Source organism: Diprion similis, chromosome 8, assembly GCF_021155765.1.
Source record: "Diprion similis isolate iyDipSimi1 chromosome 8, iyDipSimi1.1, whole genome shotgun sequence".
NCBI lineage: Eukaryota > Metazoa > Arthropoda > Insecta > Hymenoptera > Diprionidae > Diprion > Diprion similis.
In genome coordinates, this window is record NC_060112.1 from 7,201,638 (window position 1) to 7,223,756 (window position 22,119).

Consider the following 22,119-nt stretch of genomic DNA (forward strand, 5'->3'; position numbering starts at 1 on the left):
TTCTTTCACGCCCTTGCAGTGCTCGTTTTTCAATTCTTTTTACCCACTCATTATTGAGAATTAAATATTCAATGATGATAGCTATAATAATTGAATAGTGTTTTTAAATATCTACGACTACTCATATTTCAATTGATAGTTGAGAATAAGTTTTGTCAAATTATTTAATTATTATTAAATTCTTTGCTCGAAATTTCTTTCCATGTATCTAAAGAAATTGTGAGCTAGAAAAATAACGGTAAAAAGTCAATCGTTATATTCTACAGGTACACAATGATACAATGAATACAAATCACTGCGTATAATTCTTTCTTCGTTTCATAAACACTATTTAGAAAAGTAGAAAAGAAATTAAATACAGTCATTCACGTTAAAACTAGTTTACATATGTACGTATTCATATCATACTACATACTTGGTGTAAATTGCACTTGTTATTACTATAGTTAAGGTAATGTCTCAGTCGTTCCCGTATATACATTGCAGCGCAGTTAATATAACAAAATTTTAATACCGATTCCAGCCGATGAACCGGTAAAAAACATTACTAATTAATCGTACACCATGGATGATGAAATATTTACAAAATTGGCAGTAAGGTATTTACACGGACAAATTCGTCTTTTCTGACCCCATCACGAATCGTGAGCTGGCCCGCGACGATCGCGGAACCTCGTTGAATCGAAATGCTTCCAGCCTTTCGATTTGGGTACCGCAATCAACGGCGCTTTATCGAGCCACCGTTTTCGTAATCTTCCCTCCTTTACCCGAGCTCAGGGCAAATCTGAACGGGGTATGACCTCTCTTTGCGAATACCATATGCCAACCCCGAGAATGACGATTGCTATGCCAGCCCCAATTCCGCCACCAACGATGACGCCCACGTTCACACCTGCTAAGGCGAGGCAGTTCTCTTCTGTTGGAATAAGAAGAAGAAAGTAAGTAAGTAAATTCACGACCAATCATCCTCTATCTTGTTGAATTCGAAATTAAAATACTCGCCTGTTCGACTGGACACGTCGGTCTCTGTGTTGAAAGCAATTAATTTTACGTTACTGAACGTCGCGATTATTTCCGAGCTCAATTCCGCCGTTTGGGAAATACTGCAAACGTATTTCCCAACTCCCAAAGTTGTTCGGAAGAGGCCTAGCCCGGAGTTCCCTTCGGCAGTTACTGTGCTTTCTGGAAAGGAATTATTTGATTTATTTGGTGCCGGGGGATTGTTAAAATGAAGAGACTATCAGTTATGGGGATTTTTTAATTACCTTTAGCGCTGGGGAACGTTGTATCGTTTAGATAAACCACGGCTTCGATGCTGTCCACCGTTGACGCCGTCCCGTCATTTGAGAAACGGAGTGATATGCTGCCCGCTGTTGTCTCTGACCAGGTTAACGTCAGGTAATGATCAGATTCGTCACAGCTACCGGAAGCCGTTGCTGTAGTTGGAATCAACACGATACCAGATGACGTCTAAGAAAATAAATTGAGTTATCGTGGACAAAGAACAATGGTCATCAAATATAGCGTCAATTGATTGAAATGTTTTCAGAATTACGAGTGTGAAGAAAAGCATTCTTGAGTTATCTTCAAAGAATTTAAAATTTTTTCATCTCACCTCTTCGTCGGTAGTCGTATAGGTGACCGTCAAAGTTATGTCCATACTCGCCAAGATGCAGCTTTCATTCGACGACGAATCTGTGATAACCCAATCGAAATCAGACATAATTATTGCTGCAGACTGTGTTGTGCCTTCGGCACTTATCGTCGTTGTTGCATCGGCAGACTCTGTTACAGCTGTCATTAAATCGGTAGTCGTTTTATTTTCTACTGCAGTTGTCTCTGACTCGGTAGAAGTTACTTCAGTTGTTCTTGACTCTGTAGTTGTTTCATTCTTTGCTATTGTCGTTGACAAACCAGTTGTATCCGTTTCGGTTGTGATCGAATCAGTCGTTGTTTCAACCTCTAATAGAGTTGTCGATAAAACAGTTGTTCCCATTTCGGTTGTCGTTGAATCAGTTGTTGCTTCGCTTTCTGATAAAGTTGTCGACAAAAAAGTTGAACTCATTTCAGTAGTCGTCGAATCAGTAATTGTTTGACTCGATGATAAAGTAGTTGAGGAGATAGCTGTACCCGTCTCAGTTGGCGTAGAATCACTAGTTGTTTCATCCCCTGATAAAGTTGTTGACAAAATAGTCGAAGAAGTTTCGGTCGAACTTATTTCAGTCGTCGTAGAATCGGTCGTTGTTTCAATCTCCGATGCTGTTGTAGGTGATTCAGATGAGCGAATTTCAGTAGTTGTTTCAAATCCTGATATAGTCGTTGATAGGATAGTTGAACTAGTTTCAGTTGTCTTAGAATTAGTAGTCTCTTCAGTCTCCGTCACAATTGTTGATGAAGTCGTTGAATATGTTTCAGTTGTCTCAAAAATGGCAGTCGTTTCATTCTCTGATACAGTCGTTGACAGGATAGTCGAACTCGTTTCGGTTGTCGTAGGATCCGTAGTTGTTTCGGTCCCCGATAAAATTGTTGTCGAAACGGTTGAACCGATTTCAGTTATCGGAGAATCAGTCGACGTTTCAGCCCCCAATACTGTCGTTGGCGATTCAGTCGAACTTGTTTCAGTTGTCGCAGAATCAGTTGATGTTTCATTATTCATTATACTTGTCGGTGATTCAGTCGAAGCAGCTTCGGTTGTCGTTGGCGATTCAGTCGAACTTGTTTCAGTTGTCGCAGAATCAGTTGATGTTTCATTATTCATTATACTTGTCGGTGATTCAGTCGAAGCAGCTTCGGTTGTCGTTGACGATTCAGTCGAACTTGTTTCAGTTGTCGCAGAATCAGTTGATGTTTCATTATTCATTATACTTGTCGGTGATTCAGTCGAAGCAGCTTCGGTTGTCGTTGGCGATTCAGTCGAACTTGTTTCAGTTGTCGCAGAATTAGTTGATGTTTCATTATTCATTATACTTGTCGGTGATTCAGTCGAAGCAGCTTCGGTTGTCGTTGGCTCAGTCGTAGTTTCATTTTCTGTTATAGTTGTTGACAATAGAGTAGAACCTGTTGCAGTAGTTGGCGAATTAGGCGTTGTTGTTTCGCTTTCTAAGACAGTCGTTGAAAGTACACTTGAAATTGTTTCAGTGATCGTAGAATCAGTGATCTCATTTCCTACTGTAGTTGTCGAAAAAATAGTTGAAGACATTTCAGCTGTCGTTGAAGCAACGATTGTTTCATTCTCAGATAAAGTCGTTGGCGGTTCAGTTGAACTTGTTTCTGTTGTCGTAGAATCGGTTGATGTTTCATTATTCACTATACTTGTCGGGGACTCAGTCGAACCTGCTTCGGTTGTCGTTGTGTCAGTCGTAGTTTCATTCTCTGTTACAGTTGTTGATAATAGAGTAGAATCTGATGCAGGAGTTGGCGAATCAGTCGTCGAAAGAACAGTTGAAATTGTTTCAGTTATCGTAGTATCAGTAATTGTTTCATTCCCGACTATAGTTGTCGAAAAGATAGTTGAAGACATTTCAGCTGTCGTTGAAGCAACGATTGTTTCATTCTCAGATAAAGTCGTTGCCGATTCGGTCGAACTTGTTTCTGTTGTTGTAGAATCGGTTGATATTTCATCATTCACTATACTTGTCGGTGACTCCGTCGAAGTTGCTTCGGTTTTCGTCGGCTCAGTCGTAGTTTCAGTCTCTGTTATATTTGTTGGCAATAGAGTCGAACCTGTTGCAGTAGTTGGCGAAACAGTCGTTATCGTTTCGCTCTCTGAAACAGTCGTTGATACTACAGTTGAACCTGTTACAGTTGTCGGAGAATCAGTAGATATCTCGTTCCCTACTATAGTTGTTGAATAGATAGTTGAAGACATTTCATTTGTCGTAGAATCAACGATTGTCGTTGACGATTCGGTCGAACTTGTTACAGCTGTCGTAGAATCAGTTGACGTTTCATTATTCACTATACTTGTCGTTGACTCAGCCGTAGTTTCAATCTCTGTTATGGTTGTTGGCAATAGAGTAGAACCTGTCGCAGTAGTTGGCGAATCAGTCGTTGTCGTTTCGCTATGTGAATCAGTCGTTGAAAGTATAGTTGAACTTGTTCCAGTTGTCATGGAATCTGTAGATGTCTCATTCTCTACTATAGTTGTCGAAAATATAGTTGAAGACGTTTCATCTGTCGTAGAATCAACGATTGTTCCATTCTCAGATGTAGTTGACGATTCGGTTGAACTTGTTTCAGTTATCGTAGAATCAGTTGATGTTATATTAATCACTGTACTTGTCGTTGGCTCAGTCATAGTTTCATTCTCTGTTATAGTTGTTGAGAATAGAGTTGAACTTGTTGCAGTAGTTGGCGAATCAGCTCTTGTCGTTTCGCTTTCTGAGACAGTCGTTGACAGTACAGTTGAACCTGTTTCAGTTTTTGTAGAATCAGTCGTTGTTTCGCTCACTAATGTAGTTGTTGATGATTCGGATGAAACTGTTTCAGCTGTCGTAAAATTAGTAATTATTTCGTTCACTGATATAGTTGTTTGTGATTCAGTTGAATCTGTTTGGGTAGTGGGTTCACTGACTGCTATAGTTGTTGCCGATTCACTTGTACCTGTTTCAGTGGTTGTTTCACTTGTTGGTAAAACAGTTGAACCCGTTTCAGTTGTTGCAAAATCAGTTGTTATTTCGCTCACCGATGTAGTTGTTGGTGATTCAGTTGAATCGGTTTGAATAGTAGATTCACTGGCAGTTATAGATGTTGTCGATTCACTTGTACCTGTTTCAGTGGTTGTTTCATTTGTTGATACAGTTGTTAATAGAACGGTTGAACTCGTTTCAGCTGTCGTAATATCGGCGTTTATTCCAGTTAGTTCAGTTACTGTCGTTGGTAGATCAGTTGGCGTTGTTACAGTTACTGTAGAATTAACAGATGCCTCAGATCCCTGTACAGTCGATGTAATAGTAGAATCCGACAGAGTTGTTGCTTCATTTCCCGTTGTAGAAGGCGATGATTCAGTGGAATTTGTTAGAGATGTCACGGATTCTGCATTGGTCGAAGATTGAGCCGCCAGCTCTATTGAAAAATTTCGATGATTGTCAATAAAAATGAATTTCGCCTGTCTCTAAGTTTAACATTGAAAATCGAAACAGTATTTTGGCATCAGCATTGTGCCTGTTGTTATAAATGGTCCAACGCGATCCGAGCTACCGTTGTCATATAGTGTATAACGCGGTATTCACTATATTATTCAGAATTATTTTCTTTGTCTAAGTATCGACGAGATTTTTCTTTTAATGATTCTTTGTTGCATAACATCCGGGCTCACCATAACGTGGATTGAACTATGTTATGACGCATGTCGTTAATAACAACTCCGATCATTTTATTCTTCAGTTACTTACATGTCTCCAGGGCTCTTTCCACTAATTGACACTTTCTCAACTCATGAATAATCAAAAATTCTCTACAACGTGTAAAGTACATCCTATGCTGTATGTCTGTTGTTGCCAACCGAAGGACTAACGGCGGGTTCAATTTTTCCGATAATTAAGAACATTTTAAAGACGTATTAGTCGTTCCTTTTTTTCTCTGTTCCTGACAGAATCTCACATATTCCTTAGTTGTTATGAAAACGTATAAAAATGTTACTTGATTTTCAAATTGCGACATTTTGGTCTCCGATACTTTTTTCCCAAAGTAAATTATAGTTTAAATTTGTCAAATTTATTCACATCTGAAGTTTAACGAAAATGAGTGGATTTGGCGTGTCGTAATAAACGCGCGTGTGCATAATTTCTAATATCCCTATCTCGAATTCCATCGAACATAACTATTCGATATTTGTAATACTATTTTCGCTGAAGGCAAAGGATTGACATGTACATTCGAAGCGTGCTGCTTGGTTTCCGAATTTCGACAGGCGGCGTCGGTTACGAACGATACTCTCACTCCACTAGCTGGGTTTATCCATAAAAGCATTGTCAATCACGGACTCCAAGCGTTGAAGATAGATAGGTAAAGAGTGACGTAATTTACGGATTATCGCCCCAGCTCGCTGATGATACCGTGCGGATTTTTCCCATTTCGCTTCTACGTTTATTTTATATTCTGTCAATTTATTTTACAATATTATATTTGTACTAAAATAAAATTTATCATGATTTTTCCACCAATAACCACACCGAAAAATTCTTGATTAACAGCTCAGGTGCAGCTCACGTCAGTTTCAAATCTACAATCTCGAGATACCACGATTCCCGTTGATAATACACAGGAAAGCACTTTGTGTCGAACCGAATTAGCCTCCTAAAGATAAGTTCAAACTTTTTTCACTTATATTTATTTCTCACCTAGTCGCTTTGACTGACGTACCGGAATTATAATTAATTCAATATCTATTTCTGCAATCGATATCGATCGAAAATATCTGTTGATTCAATCAGTCGCCAAACGGATCTCGATTCGTGCTATCTCATAATGTTTCGTAAAAAAATATAGAAAAAAATCAAAAGTCTAATGAAAAATATCGTAAATTGTATCGACAAAATGATAAAGAAGAAAAAATTTATAACCGTTCCTTGATGCATGGACGAAATATCTGTTGTTACGTTTCAACTCACCCTGAGCAACTCCAGCGACGATGAAAAACAGGATAAAGTTGAACTTCATATTTTAGTGAATATTTTCGCCTCGTATTGATTATAATCTTTATCGGTAAAAATAAACGACCCTTGACGAATATGTATAATTTAAAACTTGTTCATTGCGCCAATTGAGAATAATACACGAGGACTCTTAAAATTTTCACCTCACTCGAACCAACTGGCGTTGCTTTTGTGGCACCGTCGACCGCGTTTGGCAATAAGTAACCATTCGTACCGGTGATGAGTTTGAAAACTGAAAATTCGTCGATCGTGCGCCAGGCTGATATATTAGGAGGTATAAGAGAAATTCAGGGTGAACCCCACCACCGCCGCCAAAACGACTCAATTCTTCGTTATCTTTCCCCGTTGCTTCCAGACTCGACGAGATACGTTATCGCCGCTAGAGTAAAGCCCTGTCAATTGACCAATCCCGGCAAAGGACGGCCTTCCGTTTCTAATTGTTTCTAATCCGCTGTGTGTTTTCTTGAAAACAATTTGCACCCACATTGCACTCACTGATGCCCCAGCCCCACAGCACTAAGCACCGATTCGCGAATCCCTTTTTCACCTGACTCATTACCTCAGGTCAACAAAACTACACGCAATTAGGTTTCTACCTGGCCCTAATGCCGAACATCCCCAACCCTCCGTCTAGACAAGGAAAAATTTTGACAATATTTCACTTACTTTCACCGCAAATCGCGATTTTTTACGGTATCACGTGATTTATACACAGAACCTGATTGCTGATGTCTTATGGAGAAAGCATCTTGAGTAGTTTATTGTATTATTGGTATAACTGTTTTACGCTACATTGTGTCCCGGTAAAAAAATCTCAGTAACAATGTTGTGTTCTATTTTTTTTTCTTTGGTCTCCTGCGTTTTCGTTAATATGACTGTATACATTTATTGTACATCGTATTAATTCTTCGCAGAGCATGAAACCGCGGGCCTTTTTTTAAATGAAATATTATCTCCATACTGTACACACATGCTGATTTTCCAGTCGGTAATTTTCATTTGTATGACAATGTTGTACATTACATACCTTATAAATGCGATACGATGTGGCTCAAGCCTGCATTTGAAGTCTGTCGGTTCTTTGCAGCTTCATTGTCTTCATTATAATCTTTGTTTCGTGAAAATCATGATCAGTATTATCGCTAGAAGGATTGTACGAGGATGAGGAATCTGAGGAATGGCTTATAGATTAAATGAGACAGTAATCTGAATCAATTGTTTTCCTCGCTTTCATAACTCCTATTCTTCCGCTAATATAATTAACGTTTATTCAAATGTTGTTTTCATTTATATCATTTGACACAATCTGTTATTAACAATATTGTAGAATATTATAAAATATATCATGGGTCGACATAATGTGCAATTATATCTAAATAAGATCCCATGCTACTATTCTCAATATTTGTATAAAATTATTAATGATAATAACAATGATAAGATACATGATAATGGTGAAAAAAGTTATGACTAGCTCTTAATCTGAAGATAGGATGCAATGATCAGTATTCACGGTCCAGAATTGTAACTATTTACAACATTCAGAATTTATTCGACACTAATTGGGCGTTGAGATATAATTGCTGAGCAGTAGATTGTACATCTTGTTCATTCCCCGTCGACTCATCGTGTCAGGATCTTGTACCAAACTTGGATAACCAGAGTCTTGTAGATCATTGATCCGGTTTTAAGGATTTCGCATTATTCTTGAGTGACCGTTTATCATCGTCGATAAGGCCTACGCGCAATAATGATGAACCTTGTTCTTAAGGCATCACACGACGCGACGGTAACGGTAGGAAAAGTAGGTTTACTTTCATTATTTTTTAAGATATAAATATGCTCAAAATTTAGACACCTTCGTCTATACTACCACGTAGGAAAAAGTCAATATCTCAAAAATTAACACAATGGTGGAACTTTTTTCAGATTATGCGCATCAATTAAATGGCATGGGAGAAAAAAATAGAAGGGGGGTTGTGATAAAAAAAATCCCTACGAGGTGCTATGGAAAGTAGCTTTTTGTACAATTAACGAATTGACCTATGCAAATTGGACGTATGTCTTTTTTTTATTTGTCGTCAACAAGGTTAAAAACTCAAGTTTCTAGAGGAACAAGATCAAAGTTTCAGCTATAGATAATTCATACATGGAAACAAAATTGATCAACTCACTAATTTTTACATTTAATACCTCAAATACATTCTTGAGGCTCGAATAATCGTCGTAGAAAAGGATGCAGGCAATATTAGCAGCGGTTTCCAAAAAATGAAGTTCAAGTCCCGTAGTTACGTGTTTGGAACAGTTTCACAGAAGATGCTTTATTTCCGTGAATTTTACGAATTGATGAAATTTGTAGACAGCATGACTATGGAATGCATTTTTCAGAAAATTTGAAAAACTTGGATATTTGTCGTATTTTGGTGCTTCAGACATAGGGCACATCCGATCGAGCTGCAGATGATCGTCTCGAATACCATATGGTGAATCCGACGATTACGGAAAGGGCAGCAGCTCCAATTGCGCTCCCAATAATTATAAGCGGGTCGGCAACACTTGCGGAGGATTCGTGAATATGATGTACCTCGTATTCCGTAGACCTACTGGGTGTTATTTTTGATCCCGTCCTCACTGACGTAGTGTCCGTTAAAAAAATAGTTAAACCAATTTCAGTAGTCGTGAAATTGATCGTTATTTCGTTCACTGATAGAAGTGCTGGTGGCGTAGTTGCATTTGTTTGGATAGTGGATTCGCTTGTGTTCTGCTGACTTATCGATGACTCAGTCGGAGCTCTTTCGGTGCTTGGTCGACCTGGACCCTGCTCACTCAGCGGCGACCCAGTCGTGAAGGGCAGTTTGGTGCCGGGTCCAGCTGTATTATCATCCTCAGTCAGCGTCGTCTCAGTCGAGAAAGGTAGTTTGGTGCCGGGTCCAGCTGTATTATCATCCTCACTTGAAATCGTAGAAGGTAATTTGGTGCTGGGTTCAGCTGTATCATCATCCTCAGTCAACGTCGTCTCAGTCGAGAAAGGTAGTTTGGTGCTGGGTTCAGCTGTATTATCATCCTCAGTCAGCGTCGTCTCAGTCGAGAAAGGTAGTTTGGTGCTGGGTCCAGCTGTATTATCATTCTCACTCGAAGTCGTAGAAGGTAGTTTGGTGCTGGGTTCAGCTGTATTATCATCCTCAGTCAACGTCGTCTCAGTCGAGAAAGGTAGTTTGGTGCTGGGTTCAGCTGTATTATCATCCTCAGTCAACGTCGTCTCAGTCGAGAAAGGTAGTTTGGTGCTGGGTCCAGCTGTATCATCATCCTCAGTCAACGTCGTCTCAGTCGAGAAAGGTAGTTTGGTGCTGGGTCCAGCTGTATTATCATTCTCACTCGAAGTCGTAGAAGGTAGTTTGGTGCTGGGTTCAGCTGTATTATCATCCTCAGTCAACGTCGTCTCAGTCGAGAAAGGTAGTTTGGTGCTGGGTTCAGCTGTATTATCATCCTCAGTCAACGTCGTCTCAGTCGAGAAAGGTAATTTGGTGCTGGGTTCAGCTGTATTATCATCCTGAGTCAACGTCGTCTCAGTCGAGAAAGGTAGTTCGGTGCTGGGTCCAGCTGTATTATCAAACTCACTCGAAGTCGTAGAAGGTAGTTTGGTGCTGGGTTCAGCTGTATTATCATCCTCAGTCAACGTCGTCTCAGTCGAGAAAGGTAGTTCGGTGCTGGGTCCAGCTGTATTATCAAACTCACTCGAAGTCGTAGAAGGTAATTTGGTGCTGGGTTCAGCTGTATTATCATCCTCAGTCAAAGTCGTCTCAGTCGAGAAAGGTAGTTTGGTGCTGGGTTCAGCTGTATCATCATCCTCAGTCAACGTCGTCTGAGTCGAGAAAGGTAGTTTGGTGCTGGGTCCAGCTGTATTATCATTCTCACTCGAAGTCGTAGAAGGTAGTTTGGTGCTGGGTTCAGCTGTATTATCATCCTCAGTCAACGTCGTCTCAGTCGAGAAAGGTAGTTTGGTGCTGGGTCCAGCTGTATTATCAAACTCACTCGAAGTCGTAGAAGGTAGTTTGGTGCTGGGTCCAGCTGTATTATCATCCTCAGTCAGCGTCGTCCCAGTCGAGAAAGGTAGTTTGGTGCCGGGTCCAGCTGTATTATCATCCTCACTTGAAATCGTAGAAGGTAATTTGGTGCTGGGTTCAGCTGTATTATCATCCTCAGTCAACGTCGTCTCAGTCGAGAAAGGTAGTTTGGTGCTGGGTCCAGCTGTATTATCAAACTCACTCGAAGTCGTAGAAGGTAGTTTGGTGCTGGGTTCAGCTGTATTATCGTTCTCAGTCAACGTCGTCTCAGTCGAGAAAGGTAGTTTGGTGCTGGGTCCAGCTGTATTATCATTTTCACTCGAAGTCGTAGAAGGTAGTTTAGTGCTGGGTTCAGCTGTATTATCATCCTCAGTCAAAGTCGTCTCAGTCGAGAAAGGTAGTTTGGTGCTGGATCCAGCTGTATTATCATCCTCAGTCAACGTCGTCTCAGTCGAGAAAGGTAGTTTGGTGCTGGGTCCAGCTGTATTATCAAACTCACTCGAAGTCGTAGAAGGTAGTTTGGTGCTGGGTCCAGCTGTATTATCATCCTCAGTCAGCGTCGTCCCAGTCGAGAAAGGTAGTTTGGTGCCGGGTCCAGCTGTATTATCATCCTCACTTGAAATCGTAGAAGGTAATTTGGTGCTGGGTTCAGCTGTATTATCATCCTCAGTCAACGTCGTCTCAGTCGAGAAAGGTAGTTTGGTGCTGGGTCCAGCTGTATTATCAAACTCACTCGAAGTCGTAGAAGGTAGTTTGGTGCTGGGTTCAGCTGTATTATCATCCTCAGTCAACGTCGTCTCAGTCGAGAAAGGTAGTTTGGTGCTGGGTCCAGCTGTATTCTCATTCTCACTCGAAGTCGTAGAAGGTAATTTGGTGCTGGGTTCAGCTGTATTATCGTTCTCAGTCAACGTCGTCTCAGTCGAGAAAGGTAGTTTGGTGCTGGGTCCAGCTGTATTATCATTTTCACTCGAAGTCGTAGAAGGTAGTTTGGTGCTGGGTTCAGCTGTATTATCATCCTCAGTCAAAGTCGTCTCAGTCGAGAAAGGTAGTTTGGTGCTGGATCCAGCTCTATTATCATTCTCACTCGAAGTCGTAGAAGGTAGTTTGGTGCCGGGTCCAGCTGTATTATCATCCCCAGTCAGCGTCTTCTCAGTCGAAGCTGAACACAAAAGCAAAGAACGTACTATATCCAAAAAAAAGAGGCCAGACCTAGACTTCATATAATCAAATCGCTTGAAAATGGTTCAAAATTTATACTCAATTTGTTTGTTCCACTCTTTTATCACACCCACAAAATATATTTACGATAATTTTTTTTCACTCACCTTCATAGACTTTGAGGACAATCAGGAATACGACGAGTTTTAGATTCATGTCACTTTTTTCCGTTTATTAATTCACAAATAACGTAATTCAAAATGTCCAAACTAACAAATACTTCAGTAAACAGACGAAAGATTCCACGAAATCACTATGCACACGTAAACTGGCAAAATATTCAAGTTTCACTATCAACCGAAACGAGTTCAAGTAATCGTCTTCTACCTTTGAAAGCCTGAGCATCACTGACGCATTGCAACAGTGCAGACCAATAATCTCGGTCACCGTTTTAAAACTGGAAATATTTTGCCTCGGTAGCGAGCTTTTATTTCTAAGGAAACGCAGGATAAATTCCGGGTAAACCCCCACCTACCCGCAGTCACTGAATTTTTCCTTATCTCCCTCGCGGCTGCTTCCAGACTCGCACGCACGGCTACCTCGACTTACAATTAAAGCAATCCTTAGCGTTGACCAATCCTGCCTTTGCACAGCCTAGCGTTTCTCTCCTTCGTCAAAATCATGAAGCAAAATTAATATTGATGCGAAAATGCAAGCTTGGACAAAATTCCCAAGCTGTAGGTACTTTTTAAACATTCAATGATCTAATAGACGTATGGTGCCGCACATTCGAATCAGGCTTTTTTAATCATAACAGTCAACTCACCGTTACTCGGTTCTTCATCCTTTGCCGTATCACTGCCATTTTGTCCCGAACCCGCACAGAATTTCCAAATAAAAAAAATAAAATCTGCCACGTTTGGGTCGGCTCTTTCAACTTCTCTTTCCACTATCAAATTCGCTTCACGGGTACCGTAAATCCTATTTTTCAGAGGGTTAAATTCCGTTTTTTATGTATGTGGAACAGTGAATATTTTCCCGCTCTCGTGAAAATTTCAGTTCTCTAATTTACCGATGCCCTTTTCTCGTACCACCTTTCAATTATAACGGACTCAGGAAGTCTACACGGTGATAGAAATAAGATAAATATACAGACCGCCACTTTGGTCGAAAGTTTCATTCAAACTGCGATACCGTGAACCAAAATTCTTCTCAATTAATGTTAGTAAAACGGGAAGCTGAACAAAATTTATTACAACCATGCAATTTTTAGAATGGCAAAATTACGCGAAAGGAATATGATTTCTAGCTCGCAACTGGAATTCTTTTTCCGCGTGTTTTGGTAGTTTTTATTGGAATTTCTCGTCGTTAATTATAGAAAATCGCGATTGCAATTTACGGCATCACTTGCCATGTCAAACGTACGTTTATATGAAGTCAAACCGAGGGCGCTTAAACGGATGTAATTAGTTATAAACCCTGCCCAAGCCATCAGAATTCCGATAAAACTACCGGACGTTCATTACACGTGCATCTTATCGTGTACTTTCGCGTACACACATTCTTTCAGATAATTAGTATATCCCACAAGCTGTTGAATATAATATTTCTGCCGAGAATCGCGAGGTATCAATGCAAATATATGACAAATATTCCATAAAAATGATCAATAGATGATCGTCGATTTTCATTGGATATGTATCATTATACGTTCGAATTGGCGTCTTTATAGTCACTTTACGCAATTCCAGCAATACAAAGTTAGTATCTTTATTGCGGAAAGTAATGCCAGCGTGCCATTCCAACCGATCCACTTACAGCTTAATCAGTATAAATGTCTATTGTACATGACTCTGTCTGCACAGTTCGAATTCATGCTCATTTTTCAACTCGCAAACTATTATTGGATTTTATTTAAACCGTCATTAGAGTGCTTACAAGTGAATCTGCAGAAAATGATGAATATTGGATCATAAGGTTGGATAAAGTAATCACTCGCTATCGCGTTTTCGTAAGCATTTCTCCTTGATTCCAAACCACCGTGGCGACTTTCTTCCTTCGAATCGAATGTTTACTTTAACAATGTTTACTGAGTACAGACACGTGTTTGTATACAACGCGAATATGCATATCATATTCAACTTAATAAGGCTGTAGTGTGAACTGTGAGGAACCTCGATTAGTGCGAATTCCGTATGAGCTCAACGAAGACGTGACTGTGCAACTTTGACACATTGGAAAAACCCACGCAGAAAAAAAAAAGTTATGCAGATTTTGCATCGCTCGTGGTAAATATATGGACAGTACTTTTGTTGAATCAAATCTACATCAATTGCGGTAGATCTACCTAAGCATATCGTAATTCTTACTATTGATTTTGTAACTCTCATTATCGGATTTGTAAATCTTACCACAATTGCTGCAAATTAAACTCCAAAAAAATTCTCTCCATGTATTCACCACAGGGGATGTAAAATCAACAATATTTTTTTTACCGTGCAGACATTCCCGATCACCTTTATACCTACTCGTTCAGTTCGCACATCGACCTTCAGCTCCTAGGCTTCTTCCTCTTCTTTCTCACACGTACCTCGAAAACGAGGAAAGCCGCCGAAAAGTCCGTCGAACGTATAACCTGCGCAACTGGGAATTAGCCAGCTGCATCGTCGTCAATGCCCGGAAATCGCGGAGCGAATGCAGACCGCACCTATCTGGGCTTTGGACCCTGGATAATACACGTGCAGTACAGTGCGCGGCACACTGAATTTGTATAAAACGTATAATGAAACGCACGAGATAAAAACCACTTCCTACTCACGCACTTATAAACCGCCTTACATGTACACCCATACTTATTACGAACCCTTTTTACCTGTAACGCACACCTACTACCACCTTCGTCAAAGTTCAGGCCGCACAGAAATTCCCGTATTGTACGTTGGGCATGTTGTAAGTATAATAACCCTCGATGACGACAACTGCAACCCCCGCAGACAGAAAGGGGTTTTGATTCGATATAAATAGTGAAATATCAAACCGCTGCTGTAATTACGGTCCTGAAATTGTTCCGGCTAAATACCGCTTTGCTTTCACTGATACAAGGGGAAATCAAACTGTCACTGTAATATACATATAAGGTATATCGGATTCTCGTTCACCACTCCTTCTATATTGTGTCATAATACGTAACAGATGCAATCTACCTTTCGGCATTTTTTTTCCTTTTTCTTCTCTTCTTTCGCTTACTAAGACTTACCGTCACAGGACGGGTCGATTTCCGGTCGAAAATTCGGCCTTGTGATCCCGAGTATTGATAAGCGGCGGTTAGTGCAGGTCGATTCGAGCTAAGCTCACCGAGAATCCCAACGATTTCTACAATCGGTATACTGATTTGAATCAGGTGCTTTTAACTTATACGCTTGAAAAGTTAAACCAGTGGGGTGACGCAAGTTTTCCCTTCCACTTTCTCATTTGAAAATTTGTGACATTCTGTTACCACAGAAACAAAAACTGATTCCGACATGCAAATTGACTAGTAAGAGTGGTAGCATTGATTATAATAATAATAAACAATGGAAATTTGTTTACTTTTCTATCTCAAATATGCGCTGCGGAAAAATTGTGTTACCAACAAAGTTGGGAGGAAAACTCGAAAGTTCTATTAACCTTTGGTTACTTAATCACTCAATCACCCAGCTCGATTCAGGTGGTAATGTTTTGCAATTGGATGTCGAATAAGGGTCCTATACTGAAACGTTGAGTGTCACATCGCTGATTTAAACCATTGGAATACTGATGCGGACAAAGTTGGATGATCTGCGGTTTTTCTTATGTTTTAGGTCTGACTCACGCGTCTTCGGTGGTCATCGCGCCACATGATGCGGCAGATCGGCATGGAATGGCATCGAGTCGAGAGTATAATTTCCAATGAATCAAACGCGGATAAATCTTAAACGGCTCCACACATTTCACTATATCGAAGGATCGACGGCACGGAGGTAAATTGCAGAATCCCGCGAAAAAATGTTTCTATACGATCAGATAAAATTATATGAAATTATATCTTGAATTTGAGATGGTAAAATTATTATACGCATATAATATGTAGCACTAATTTTGTGCAAGTTTAAATAAGTTTGAATAATTTTATCCAACTTCATAAATTTTTACAGAATCACACCAAACTTCGAAAAAAATGTAGGTTTGACATAATCTTACATGATTTCATAAATTTCTCTAGAATATTATAAAATCGTATAAAAACGCATAAAAAAAATGACATGCGTGTAATTTTATATAATTTTATCATGTTGTATGAAAATATTCTCTTCCTGGGATACCATGTAATCACTGAATCAGCGGATGTAACACAATCTGCTGATTGGACGTGATTACTTAAATCATTTAATGAAATTACTTATCTCGGTTTTCTTTCACGAAAGAAAAAGAAGAAAAGAAAACTAATTTATTATTCTGATTCAAAAGTACACTCACTTAATTATGTAACAAGTGAAATTGGCAATTTGGTCAAGGCCACTTTCACACCTCGTTTATTCGTCATCCTGTGACTCGAACTGCGAACGACCAAGTTTTCGTGGGCTGCACTGCCATTGAACGAGTTCGACAAATGGCGAGTATTTATGACCAACTAAGGGATAATGAGATCGTAGAGAAAATCGTCTTCTGCAGCCGGCAGTTGGGCTCGCTGCTTTGTCCACAAGAAAAAGCACAGGCCGTTTTACGATCGGTTTTCATACTGCAGGATGCAATTTGTCCCCTTCAGTCAAGGGATATAATAAGAAAACTTCGAAAGTCCCTTTTCGATCATCTTTGATGAAATTTTCGATGCAATCGACACTAAAATTGTTTTTACTGCCTTATTTTCGAATCACTGATAATTCTTTCGGTTCTCAAATCAAAGACGAACCTCAAAGAGTCGAGAGAATCTTTCGTTGCTTTTTCTCTTTATGACGCAGTTATGACTCATGTTATTGTTTAATTCATTATCTTGCCAGTCGCCGCAACGAACGAGCTGCAAAATCGCCGAAGTAACCGACCCCTACGACTTTCTGCTCCGATGGTTAACCACAGTTGGAATGGATTTTAATCAGGGCAACTTACAAACGGCTGCATGCTGTTTACGACAAATGTGGGATTCCCCACGTCGCTATTCGGCATGCGCTGCTTCTCACCACTTTGCTTTACTTTTTTTTCTTGGATTTGGTCTCTTTTCCCTGAACAAACAGCTCATTTTACATTAATGGTAAACCTCAAAAGAAAAACACAACATGCTCTAATCTGTCTTGCAGTGAATCTAAGGTTCAATTTCATATCGGAAAAAAACAACAACTTATCAATCATACGCGCCCTAACCACCATATCTTGATGGAATGGAAGAGAAATTTCGTAAGTATAAATTATTGGATCATATTTTTTTTTCTTCGCACTGACGGTGTGTTTAATAAATTATACACGTTATGGCAACAAAATCTCCGGTTATTTAATCCGTTGTTCGATTCAACGAAAAGATGGAACCGTTTACACGTAGGTGCGTCGGGTGTAATAGCTACATGTGTAGGTATATTGTATATATACAAGTTGTGCTGCAGGGCTGCGAAACCATGCCGAGCGATTGCAGCGCGGTAAGAAAAAGACTTGACCCTTCCACACTTTTTATACATCAATTCAATCCCCGACTCGTTTCTCTCCGAGCTCCAATCTCCTCGGTAAATCGATTTCAGGATTCATTAGAGGTGAATTAAAGCGTGCAGGTTACACGCATGCATTCATCGACGCGTGCTGGCACGCGGATCATGAATTTTCTCTGACTCAAAGCTGCAGCGGGGAGTTTGTAATAGTTTATATTGACCCGAAAACCGTTACGGTGTCCACAAATAGGCGGATGACTGAAAAGCCGAATCATGTGTGCAAAAGGCTGCACGCGTAGGCATAACAAACACCCTGCAGTGCCTGCAGGGTTGACGGGAATTCATGGTGAATTATTATATCTATACTTTGTTTCAACGTCACCGTGAACTGACGACACGCGTGAGGTGAAAATTCCTGTTTGTGCGGGGGTTTCTACTTTCTGGGATCGGGAACAGCTGAACCGTGACTTCACGCATGCCGGACAGATGTTTCTATTTTCCATAAATCAATGCGACGTTGGTTCACGCATTACTATCGTTATTATCGCAACGCCGTGCCGCACGCATTCTACGATGTGAGTGTGTGTTGACTGGCTCGCTAATTGTATCCCGTCATCGTTCTCCGCAGCGCTAAGTACCACGACAAACAACGATTAATAGACCGCCGCGCTGTCCCGAAAGGTACCTACGTACTGTGCCTATGCCTATGCCTACGCGTATGACTAACGAGCTCTTGTACTTATACTTCGACCCTATAATCGGTCAGCTATGATCGTTACATCAGCAATAGAGTCAATTATGCGCTGTGCCGTGCGGAGCCTTTGAAAAATTAATATAACTTTATATCTGCCAACGATTTCTCGACCCAGTTCATTCGATTATTTATCTTTCGATAAGCTCTCTCTATCTCACTCTCCGATTTTACCTGTGTAATTCACCCTTAGTTATTTTCATTGCAATTAGTCCTTTCTCGACTAATCAACGATTAATTATAGTGAACTCGGTTTTCCGTTGCGTTACAATTCGCTGCTGCAGCTGACAATATGCAGTCTATACGTATAATACGGTATATGACACGTCGGATATGCGTCTCTCGGTTATGTTATAATACACGCTGTATACTCGCATCCCGTACGGAATTGATCGGGTCAAGTTTCGAAAGTGTCATCTGCCCTGCATGGCTTGATGCATTATATACGCTTGTATGTATATATTGATAATTTGATCCATTACTATCGAGTTTCATCCATCCAAGCAGTAGGTACGTCGTCGCTTCGATCGTCGAAGAGAACGAAAAAAAAAATAAAAATAAAAAAAATAAGAAGAAAACTAAGAAGAAACAAATTTTGTGAAATATTTTATTAATGCAAAATACCGGACAATTTCATTTTCCTTACTAGGTTATAGTATTGTAATAACGAACAGTCTGCAAACAGCGAGAAAACGGTTCGAAAACCTGTTATTAATTCATTTAGATGCATTATGTATGTACAAGGCATAATGCATAAACACGGGATTTCTTCGATTCCCACAGAAATCAGTTCACGTTGACCGGAAGTTGGTCACTTTTAGCCCCGAATTCCCATCGCGCTGCCCTACGTATTTCACATGCATATATACCTGTCGTATTATTATTCATATAAGCAATATATGCACAGGTTTAAATTTACTTTATTTTGTTCTATTTTTATCACTATTTTGTGTATTAACACAACGTTTTGTAACGTGGGATGAAAAGTTTCGCAAGTTATTATCGAACTATTCTACAATGCAAAAATATGGTCTCTTATTTTTTTCTCTCTTCTTTCCTGTTATTCGTATACTTGTATACTATAAGTATACATGTATACTTATTCGTCATTCATTCGGTATTTCGTTTCCGGGAGGATGTCGGAAGTGGGTGGACATTTCTTAGATTCAAGATTAAGGACCGTGCAATAGCCGAATGACCTTTATAAACCTGCGGAAGTGAGGTGAGGCGAAACGGGACGAAAGGAACTCGGAAACTTCCTGACTTATTTCCACGCGTTATATTTGCGATCGACCGAAGTTTTTGTTTAAATGTAACATAAACTATCATCGTCGTTGCATTATCAATATATATGCTCAAGTTTGCGAACAATAAAAGATTGATACACGTGCAATCGAGTTTCGCCCACATACATCCGCAGCTTTATCTTTTTCCGGTTGTAATATAAAGTCGTGGTGAAAAAGTGTCGATAAGAAAATTGTGCTCGAAAATTATGCTTTAGGCCTGATCCAAAAACACGTGTATCTTTTTTTCCACCTTCTAACTCATGAGTGGGGTCGATAACGACCCCGCGGATTTCTCATTCGTAAAATCGTTCTAAAAGCAATAATGGGATTCGTAAGTAGTAAACTCACATTTTTGCGAGGTTACGACCTCATCCCATTGTGGGTATCCACAGCCCATGTATTAGACATCTAATAGATAATCAATCTTTGCGCTAGTTTTTTTCACGTTGAAGTCAACTTTCGTCCAAAATACGTCTTCAACCCTTAAGTCAGCTTTAAGATAACGGAAAACTGGCTCATCGGTTATCTATAAGACGTTTATTCGACGACTGATATCTGCTACAACAACTTATGCAAATATTTGTGATCGTAATATCGAATACTAGCAGATCATTTCAATTTATGCTACGCTTACGACAAAGTTTCTGCAATAAACCTATAGAATTTGTTGTAAAAACGTATTGGTGTCGCCCAAGCAGCACGAAAATATTTCCGATAAATCCAGGATTCTCCTCAAAGATTGTAAACATTTTTACTAATAATAATAATAATAATAATAATAATAAAATAAGCTGTTCAACAACTGCTACGAAGTACGGATGTAATTTCGAGAATACTCTGATACCTTGAGTATCTTCCTATAAAACTTTTAATTTGTCTTTCCATTAAAAGTAAGTAGATACTCTGAATATGTGTCTCAGCTTCCTTCCTGAGGTAAGTGAAAATATTAACCACACAGTCTTGTAATTAAACAAATAGTAGGTACCTGAAGTATCGTCATAAAAAAAAACTGTAAATTAAAGTTACATACATTATCTACAGTTACGTTAACAATCAAGACATGTTTTTCTAGTCTCGAGTAAGGCCAGATCTGCCGAGAATTCTCGCTTCGATAAGTCTCGACCAGAAATCCTAAATTCATTATCAACAATTCGTCGTCATCCATCAGGTGAATGGATGACAACGGCAGTTTTCTCTTCTACAGTAAATTTAAAAAAAATCGTTTATACGTTTTTACTTTTTTCCATTTTCTGTTTTGTTCTTCTCACTTAGCAATTCTCCAGCCAACGGTTATATTACAAAAATTTCCGTTATTTCCGGCCATGCGAGGTATGTTATACATGTAGAAGCTCGTGTTCTCTTATATACCGCATCCTCGATGAGAAACCCTTTAAGCGAACATCCGATATCTATAGATACTTCCGGATTGAACGGGAATAGGGTAGAGTATTATAAACCATTCACTCATCCGACGTACCGAACCGTTCGATCCAAAAACGCGGGGCTTCTCCTCGGGTCAACCCTAAACCGAAATATATATCTATACGGTATCTGTATGTTATATCTAACAGAATTTATCAAGAACGCCTTATTTTCTTTTCACATGTACACTTTTTACCCGGTAAAAATAAAATATAGGTATATCAATTTATTAGACTGCACTTGCACATATTCGGCAGTATTATACAATTCAGATCTTGTTCTACGAATAGCCTCAACGGGTGTTATAATTTTTAAGTCAATTAACAACCTGGATATATCATATTTTCTATAATCGCCTCTTGTCCGACTGTGTAATTTGTGATCAACGGTTCTGCAGCGCCTGAACTGTAAGGGCCATATTATAACGAGCTATTAATTCCATGCGGGGGACATGCGCGCTGGTACATCGGCCATATGGCGAATATGGAAGAGAACCCCAGGTAATGCATGCCTCCTTGGTCCTGCAGGCGACGAAACTCACGACCGATTTTTGTAACTTAAACTTCGCTCGTATTATAAGGTTTCACATCGAAAGGATACAGAATTTTTAACCCCTCCTCTTCTATTTGTGAACACCTCTTCCCTTCTCCTACATAATAATGGCACGAATGTACCGAGAGGAATTCGTGCCCCCTGCAATTATTACAAAATTAGCAACCGCATGATGTCATTCGTTTTAGCGATTAGATCTGGTAGAGAAACTGTAATTTTTTCTTCCAAGTACGGTTTTCCTGTGTATCATCTTTTCTTCTTTTGAATACAGTTTTGCAAAATTTTCTACAATTTTGCAGCAAAGGCGACAAGAAAATTTCGTTAATGTTTCTCTTGGGAAGGTTTTCCTTTATCAACGAATGATTGAATTTAAGAAAATGAATTTGAAAAAAAAAGTCGGCAAAGTTCACAGTTTCCCGGCTTTTTTTTCAAACTCATTTTATCGGTAATTTTTTGTAACGTGCAGGGTATGGGAATTAATATACACAGACCTGAAATGCAGCGACGGGATATTCGGCACCATACATTGAGCAGCGTGCGTGCCATGTGTCGCGCAACGGGGCATTAATTAATTATTATTTA

General features: G+C 39.6%; 1 protein-coding gene across 1 annotated transcript; it reads right to left on the reverse strand.

The window, feature by feature from the left end:
* Window positions 1–755: 755 nt before the first annotated feature.
* On the reverse strand, window positions 756–12,094 carry LOC124409048 (mucin-22-like). Its single transcript, XM_046886442.1, has 5 exons — window positions 12,046–12,094; window positions 1,616–5,064; window positions 1,266–1,470; window positions 1,003–1,182; window positions 756–916 (listed from the first exon to the last, which is right to left on the reverse strand). Exons 1-5 carry the CDS (start codon window positions 12,092–12,094, stop codon window positions 774–776), a joined length of 4,026 nt encoding a protein of 1,341 aa, XP_046742398.1. The 3' UTR covers window positions 756–773.
* Window positions 12,095–22,119: the final 10,025 nt, after the last annotated feature.

What these genes read in the sequence shown, in the direction of transcription:
- LOC124409048 (XM_046886442.1), bottom strand. Translation starts at nt 12,094, where the DNA reads ATGAATCTAAAACTCGTCGTATTCCTGATTGTCCTCAAAGTCTATGAA. An exon ending in TGTCCTCAAAGTCTATGAAG is followed by an intron (nt 5,065 to 12,045) that starts GTGAGTGAAAAA and finishes ATTTTTCAATAG; the next exon opens with AGCTGGCGGCTCAATCTTCG. An exon ending in ATACGACTACCGACGAAGAG is followed by an intron (nt 1,471 to 1,615) that starts GTGAGATGAAAA and finishes TTATTTTCTTAG; the next exon opens with ACGTCATCTGGTATCGTGTT.